Source organism: Ascaphus truei, unplaced genomic scaffold (genome assembly GCF_040206685.1).
Source record: "Ascaphus truei isolate aAscTru1 unplaced genomic scaffold, aAscTru1.hap1 HAP1_SCAFFOLD_1633, whole genome shotgun sequence".
NCBI classification, from domain to species: Eukaryota; Metazoa; Chordata; class Amphibia; order Anura; family Ascaphidae; genus Ascaphus; species Ascaphus truei.
In genome coordinates, this window is record NW_027454525.1 from 65,001 (window position 1) to 73,668 (window position 8,668).

The 8,668-nt window shown below is 45.8% G+C and overlaps 1 protein-coding gene across 1 annotated transcript in view; it reads right to left on the minus strand.

Moving 5' to 3' along the window:
* The window catches only part of LOC142476641 (myelin regulatory factor-like), a gene marked incomplete at its 5' end in the record, with an annotated part of 36,574 nt that extends 32,193 nt beyond the window's left edge, over nucleotides 1–4,381 (minus strand). Inside the window, one exon of the mRNA XM_075581854.1 lies at nucleotides 4,294–4,381. Within this exon, the coding sequence (XP_075437969.1) occupies nucleotides 4,294–4,381 (88 nt within the window). The remainder of the gene's footprint in view (nucleotides 1–4,293) is intronic.
* Nucleotides 4,382–8,668: the final 4,287 nt, after the last annotated feature.

The window sequence follows — 8,668 nt, forward strand, 5'->3', positions numbered from 1 at the left end:
GTATGCGCAGAAGGGTAGGAGACGCCGAAATTCGCCGGTTACACTTTTTGCTCTGCGTCGGCGCCGTGGAACGGAACCTGCCGTATGAGCGGGGCCCTACTGTACTACAAAAGTTCCTGGCCCACATTATTGTACAACCTTGCTACCTCATCGCCCAGCCGCTGAATCCAGCCCTGACTCACGGTAACCCATCCGGAGTAGCCACCCCAATGTAATCTCCCCGGAAGCTGGGATGGGAGGGTTACCTATATATGCTCTATAACACACTCACAATACTCACTGGAGAAGGTGCCACCAGTTGTATCTCCTCCAGAGGAATAAAATATAGTGTTTAAATCTCTTACGTTGCTTGGCCAATAGGATGCTCTCGCTCTCTTTCTGTTTAATAGGTAACACACACACACACACACACACACACACACACACTAGAGCAGGGGGCGGCCAACCCCAGTCCTCAAGGGACACCAACAGGCCAGGCATTAGGGATATCCCTGCTTCAGAGCAAAGGTGGCTCAATCAGTGGCTCAGTCAATCTGACGGAACCACCTGTGCTGAAGCAGGGATATCCTTAAAACCTGACCTCTTGGTGGCCCTTGAGGACTGTAGATGGTCACCCCTGCACTAGAGCCTCTCTCTCTCTGTCCACTGAGACTGACACGCACAGAAACAGGCCGGATGTTACAGAGGTGGGAGCTGGGTTAGGCAGCTCCTGTCCCCCAATGCTTCAGAACAGCGGGCTCAATCAAAATGACCGAGCCACTGATTGCGCCACCTATGCTGAAGCAGGGATATTCTTAAACCCTGCCCTGTTGGTAGCTCTTGAGGACTGGAGTTGCCCCAGGAAAGCACACTGGCCAAATCCTATGCACACACAGCACAGTATCAGTGCAATGTGCGGAGAAATAAGGACTTTTATCATATATACGGTATTATATAGATCAGGGGTGCGTAAAGTTTTTAACCTGCGCTCCTCCCCCCGTCTGCTTACCTCCCGGCTCGTGCCACCCCCTCCCCCACCCCCCCCATCCTCCTCCTCGGCTCCAGCGTCAAATAATGTCACGTGACTGAGCAGCATCATTTGATGCTGGTTACCATAGCGACGCGTCGCAGAAGATCAGGTAGGTGAAGCTGCAGAGGCCTCGCGCGGTCCCCGCGCCTTTTAATTTAAATGCCTTAGAGGAGAGCACGGCCCCCCTGGAAATTCTCCGTCCCCCTGATATAGATTGGCAGGCACTGAGAAAGCAAAAAGGGTGTAAGGCCACAAGGGGGCGCTTCTTATGTACAAAATGCCTATGAACCACAGGTGTCTTTGGTACATAGTTATGAACACAATCATTTAAATAGTACCCCTGGTTTATTAAATAGTACCCTGGTTTATTAAATAGTACCCCTGGTTTATTAAATAGTACCCCTGGTTTATTAAATAGTACCCCTGGTTTATTAAATAGTATCCCTGGTTTATTAAATAGTACCCCTGGTTTAGTAAATAGTACCCCTGGTTTATTAAATAGTACCCCTGGTTTATTAAATAGTACCCCTGGTTTATTAAATAGTACCCCTGGTTTATTAAATAGTACCCCTGGTTTATTAAATAGTACCCCTGGTTTAGTAAATAGTACCCCTGGTTTATTAAATAGTACCCCTGGTTTATTAAATAGTACCCCTGGTTTATTAAATAGTACCCCTGGTTTATTAAATAGTACCCCTGATTTAGTAAATAGTACCCCTGGTTTATTAAATAGTACCCCTGGTTTATTAAACAGTACCTCTGGTTTAGTAAATAGTACCCCTGGTTTATTAAACAGTACCCCTGGTTTATTAAATAGTACCCCTGGTTTATTAAATAGTACCCCTGGTTTATTAAACAGTACCCCTGGTTTAGTAAACAGTACCCCTGGTTTATTAAATAGTACCCCTGGTTTATTAAATAGTACCCCTGGTTTATTAAATAGTACCCCTGGTTTATTAAATAGTACCCCTGGTTTATTAAATAGTACCCCTGGTTTAGTAAATAGTACCCCTGGTTTATTAAATAGTACCCCTGGTTTAGTAAATAGTACCCCTGGTTTAGTAAATAGTACCCCTGGTTTATTAAATAGTACCCCTGGTTTATTAAACAGTACCCCTGGTTTATTAAATAGTACCCCTGGTTTATTAAATAGTACCCCTGGTTTATTAAATAGTACCCCTGGTTTAGTAAATAGTACCCCTGGTTTATTAAATAGTACCCCTGGTTTATTAAACAGTACCCCTGGTTTAGTAAACAGTACCCCTGGTTTATTAAACAGTACCCCTGGTTTATTAAATAGTACCCCTGGTTTATTAAATAGTACCCCTGGTTTATTAAACAGTACCCCTGGTTTAGTAAACAGTACCCCTGGTTTATTAAATAGTACCCCTGGTTTATTAAATAGTACCCCTGGTTTATTAAATAGTACCCCTGGTTTAGTAAATAGTACCCCTGGTTTATTAAATAGTACCCCTGGTTTATTAAATAGTACCCCTGGTTTATTAAACAGTTTATTAAATAGTACCCCTGGTTTATTAAATAGTACCCCTGGTTTAGTAAATAGTACCCCTGGTTTATTAAATAGTACCCCTGGTTTAGTAAATAGTACCCCTGGTTTATTAAATAGTACCCCTGGTTTATTAAACAGTACCCCTGGTTTAGTAAATAGTACCCCCTGGTTTATTAAACAGTACCCCTGGTTTATTAAACAGTACCCCTGGTTTATTAAACAGTACCCCTGGTTTGAGTTTATACATTTCTGCTGGGAACTACTTCATGTAACTTCGTGCAAATGTAACTCTTACAATGTGGAGTTCCAGAAAAGGCCTTTCTTAGGCCGCGCTTATAGTGTCGGCGACGGCAGCGTGACGTCGCCGTCGCCGGTAAAATGAAATTGAGATGAATTCCAGCGATCGCGACCAAGCCGTCACTACTCGCTTAGTATAAGCGCACGCGACGACGGCAGTGCTTTCGTTTTGAGGCGACGTCGGGTCGCTGTCGCCAGCACTATAAGCGCAGCCGAGAGCCTTAAATAGAAGGAATAGAGTCTATGCATCAAGTCAGATCAGTGATTCCCAACAGGGAAAGAGGGTTCGGGAGGTGTTTCCAAAAACAATCATTTGTAATAGCGGTTCCCAGGCAGGATAGCGGGTTCCTGAGCCCGCGTGGGGACTGCGCACTTAGTAAGGCCCCAAACTGCACCTTAGCGTGGGTGGTTTAGCTGCCAATTATAATAATTGTTTGTTCTTGTATAGTGCTGCTAGTTGTACGTAGCGCTTTACAGAGACATTTTGCAGGCACAGGTCCCTGCCCCGTGGAGCTTACAATCTATGTTTTTGGTGCCTGAGGCACAGGGAGATAAAGTGATTTATAGGGAGGGGTTATATGGGGCAAAAGGAGGAGTTATAGGGCGGGGTTATATGGGGCAATAGGAGGAGTTATAGGGAGTGGTTATATGGGGCAATAGGAGGAGCTATAGGGAGCGGTTATATGGGGCAATAGGAGGAGTTATATGGAGCGTTATATGGGGCAATAGGAGGAGTTATATTGAGTAATAGGAGGAGTTATAGGGAGGGGTTATATGGAGCAATAGGAGGAGTTATAGGGAGGGGTTATATGGGGCAATAGGAGGAGATATGGGGAAGGGTTATATGGGGCAATAGGAGGAGATAAAGGGAGTGGTTATATGGGGCAATAGGAGCAGATATAGGGAGAGGTTATATGGAGCAAAAGGAGGAGTTATAGGGAGGGGTTATATGGGGCAATAGGAGCAGATATAGGGAGTGGATATATGGAACAAATAGGAGGAGTTATAGGGAGAGGTTATATGGAGCAATAGGAGGAGTTAAAGGGAGCGGTTATATGGAGCAATAGGAGGAGTTATAGGGAACGGTTATATGGAGCAATAGGAGGAGTTATAGGGAGCAGTTATATGGAGCAATAGGAGGAGTTATAGGGAGCGGTTATATGGAGCAATAGGAGGAGTTATAGGGAGCGGTTATATGGAGCAATAGGAGGAGTTATAGGGAGCGGTTATATGGAGCAATAGGAGGAGTTATAGGGAGCGGTTATATGGAGCAATAGGAGGAGTTATAGGGAGCGGATACATGGAGTTATAGGGAAAAACTTCCTATGAGACGTTATATGGACCTGGATCAGTTACAGTAAGTGGTGTGTATATTATAAAGTGATATATAAAAATGGGACCGATGTGTAGAGAGCTGTCACACAGCCCTGCCAGCACGTGCCCCGCAGAAAGCCACACTACTGTCCCTGTCACTTACATTTCGGAGGAGTCCTCTTTGCTGATGTAATCCTCTAGGATACTCGTGTCAATGTTCGAGGGTTCCAGAGCTCCGTTAATATCGTGTCCTGAAACGGCAAGAGAGAGATAAGAGTTCCACGGGCAGAGCAATCAGCGCAAGAGGAACATCACAGGGTCACAGTCACCCGAGCAAAACACCCGGGAATGGACAGAAGGGGGCAGCTCCCTGTCAGAACTCTGCACTCCTCTTCTGTGTTATGACATCACCAATGACCTCATCACCAGGATTGACAAAAATCAGGGCACAGTTTCTACTGCTTTAGGATGGTATATTTAGCAGGGCGGCCTGCGACGGGTGGATTAAGCAATGTGGGGTTTATGTATCGGGGCAATTTTGGAGCAAAACTGGGGCATATTGCACCTATGTATCAAAGCATCATGCTCCGATTTTGCGGCATCTGCCCCAGCTAGCACCTTGGGGGGAGTCAGTAGGAGGAGTTGGGGAGGGGGGTGCACACATTACATAATAAGAGGTATCACATCCTTCATCATTCTTTTTCCCCTTTTATTTGCCCCACAAAATCCTGCATATGTGAAGGGGCGCGGGTCCCAAACTCTGCATCCTATGCAAGCAACGGTTCTTAATTGTGCAAGGCAGCACCTGTTTCCCTCTGCTAATACACAGAGCCCTGTATACTCCGCAGGCCAGGCGGGCATAGGTTAAACCCATTTGGCTCCTCCGTCTCCCTCCCATAGAGTGTTTTCTCTCTCTCCCTGTTGTTGATATAACGTGCTCTGCTTTATCTGACTCCCATGCGTGGGCTGCTCACTGCCCTGCAGGGCGTGTGCCAGCACTGGATGCCAGTCGGTTGCCAAAGAACTGGCAGGGTCTCCCCCACACGGGCAGAGAAAGGGGGTCCGTCCAGCCTGCCCCCCATACAGGGTGGGAAACGGGGGGGGGGGGGGTGAGAGAGGGGCATGTGAGTTTTCTGGTTGTACCACACAACCACAGTGCCCGCAACCAGGATGTCCCACATGGGCACACACGCCGACTCCTCAGCAATGCACTGCTATCCTGTGCCTCATCATCGTGATTTGGTAATCTGACTCCACAGTCCAATTCCACCCCGAGGGTGGCTGCACACACGTCAGGCAAACCAGGCTTGCGATCGTACCCGAAACTTAAATAAACGCCAAAACGTAACCCCTTCACTGCCGGAGATGCAGGCCCCACTGGCGACCCGAGGGTTAAAGGGGGCGGGGCAGATCTCACTGATGAGTTGATGACAGTGGCATGTTTATTGGGTTAAATCGAGGCGATTAACGTTATATAGGAAAAAACTGTTTAAAAAAAAATATATATATATATATATATATCACACCGAGCAGTGTCGCCAACCCTACAAAAAATAAACGCAACAAAAACCAGTCACAAAACAGTACAATATAACAGATAATCTGCCAACTGGTGGTGCTAGGGAATAAATGAATATATAAACACACAAAAGACAAACAGAACCCTCTCGTAGCACTCAAATAATGACCGTTAATAACCACTACAGTAAGATAATGTGGAAACTCAAGATAAGTAGAACAAATAGATATTATTGGATCACAAAAATAGACAACACTGACAATGTAAAAAACATATAGAAAAACAGACCACTGAGAGAACCTCCAAAAATGTACCACCAAGGCAGTAAGTATATGGTCTTAAATACTATCCTATCCTCAGCTCTGTGAACGTACCATCTAAAGAACCACTATAACTGTGGTATAAGCAAGCTCTATATAATTTCCCACCTCAAAATTAGATCCAAAACTGCTCCTATAGTAATGCATGTTTAATGGGTTAAATCGAGACGATTAATGCTATATAGGAAAAAACTGTGTTTTAAAAAATAAATATATATATACACACACACACACACACACACACACTATATATATATATATATATATATATATATATATATATATATATATATATATAGTCAGATAAGGCAGTTGGCACTCCAATAGGTGCTGTTAAGCCACAGGTGCACGTCCCATATAGAGAATGTAGTTATACGTTACCGTTCCAAGGATTGGTAAACAAGAGACAGCACTCAATGTTGAAGATCAAAGTGTATTAGTGAAAGCAAAAATACATCCAGAACCCAACGTTTCGGTCCTACAGAACCGGTCCTACCGGTCTGTAGGAACCGGTCCTTCCCCCCTGAGGAAGGTCCCATTCTGTAGGACCGAAACGTTGGGTTTCTGGATGTATTTTTGCTTTCACTAATACACTTTGATCTTCAACATTGAGTGCTGTCTCTTGTTTACCAATCCTTGGAACGGTAACGTATAACTATATATATATATATATATATATATATATATATATATATATATATATATATATATATATATATAATCCAATGCACAGCCGGCACACCATATGCAGTAAATAAGTTTTGGTGCTTATCCCATAAAGCAATAACAGACCATACGATACCGGTTGCAACACGACATCAAGGGACAGCACGCAGGTAAGTAAATCAAAAATGTTCTATATTTGATAGAAGACCCAAAAAGTGACGTTTCGGTCCCCCAGTGGGACCTTTCTCAAGCACCACCTTGAGAAAGGTCCCACTGGGGGACAGAAACGTCGGTTTTTGTGTCTTCTATGAAATATAGAACATTTTTGATGAGAGAGAGAGAGAGAGAGAGAGAGAGAGAGAGAGAGAGAGAGAGAGAGAGAGAGAGAGAGAGAGAGAGAGACAGAGAGAGAGAGAGAGAGACAGAGAGAGAGAGAGAGAGAGAGACAGAGAGAGAGAGAGAGAGAGACAGACAGAGAGAGAGAGAGAGACAGAGAGAGAGAGAGAGAGAGGAGAGAGAGGAGAGAGAGAGGAGAGAGGAGAGAGAGGAGAGAGAGAGCGAGAGAGAGAGCGAGAGAGACAGAGAGAGAGAGAGAGAGAGAGACAGAGAGAAAGAGGAGAGAGACAGAGACAGAGACAGAGACAGAGAGAGAGAGAGAGAGAGAGACAGAGACTGCTTTTATATTCAGGGAAGTTTGATCTACAGATTTATTGAACAACTTTTGTTTCAGATCAACGTAAAAGAGATCAAAGAGGGGAAAAAACAAACAAGTCCTAGATAACATGAGAATTAACAAGACGAGAAGAAAAAAGAAACATATTCATTTTTGTTCATGTGAGGGCTATTGGCTAGTTCTAAGGAAGCCGATTACAGGGATATGTTGTTTTGACCAAATAAATCCACTTTAGCCTGCGATATGGGACCGGGCCCTTTGACGTATTGTAGGTACAGGGCCAGATTTACAAAGCCAGGCCCATTTTATAAGACCCCTTCAGTTGAATGGTCAGCCAGGTGGATTCCGGTGCTGGGAGGTGTCCTGTGGAATAGCTCCACTTAGTAAACATGGGCCCGAACAAAGCACTATTTGCAGATTAAAGGCACCAAAGTGCACCTTGGCATACAGACAGCGTGGGCAGCAGAGCTTTCACTCACCGCCGGGCCTGCCAAGGTCCTCCCCACAATGCCTTGTGTCCGCCACTGCAAGGCATTGTGGGGCGTAACTTCGGGAAGGCACCGCGTTGATAGACAGCTACTCTGCCCATCTTTACACAAACACAATGATGGGGGTCCACCCATGTCGAAATATCCGGAAACAGTCATGTCCATGCCACCCGCTGGGCTCAAGCCGGTGGTACGGGGGATCCGAGTTCATATACCTGCCAAACCCAGACAACGGAACCCGAGAGCGGGCAGGTCCTCGGCTGTGACCTCAACCCAGCGGTGAAGGTCACCTTCCCCCAATCAGAGATCTGACGTGCTTCTGCAGCAGACACATATGGGTATTTGGGGGGGGGGGGGGGTGCTGGTTATTGGAAAGGAGAACCTCCTCACAGCCGCCATACGAACAGAAATCGGGAGATTTCATGCATCTGCTTTAACCCTTTGAGTGCCGAAATACTGGCGGCACTCGACCTCGTGAGCGCTTGGCCTCAAGACCCCCCAGTAGGCGAGGTTTTCAGGGTCTCTCTGCTTCAGCACAGGTGGCTCAATCAGTGTCTCAGTTCTCAGATTGAGCCACCTGTGCTGAAGCAGGGATATCCTGAAAACCTGAGCTGTGACATTGCGAGTAACTATTTGGTACACTCGGGGGCACATGTCTAGGCCGTAGCACCTGCGGAAATCATGAGACCCCCAGCGAGGACCCTGCGCAATGTCTCTGTAACATGCAGTGGCAATGGGTTACAGGCATCGCTGGCACCAAAGGGGTTAGGATACTAGTGCTGAATGGTGCTGATGGTCATTTAACAAGCAAATAATCTTCACAGCCTGAAATGTGAAGAGGGGGAAGGTGGGGAGAAAGAGAAGGGGGGGGG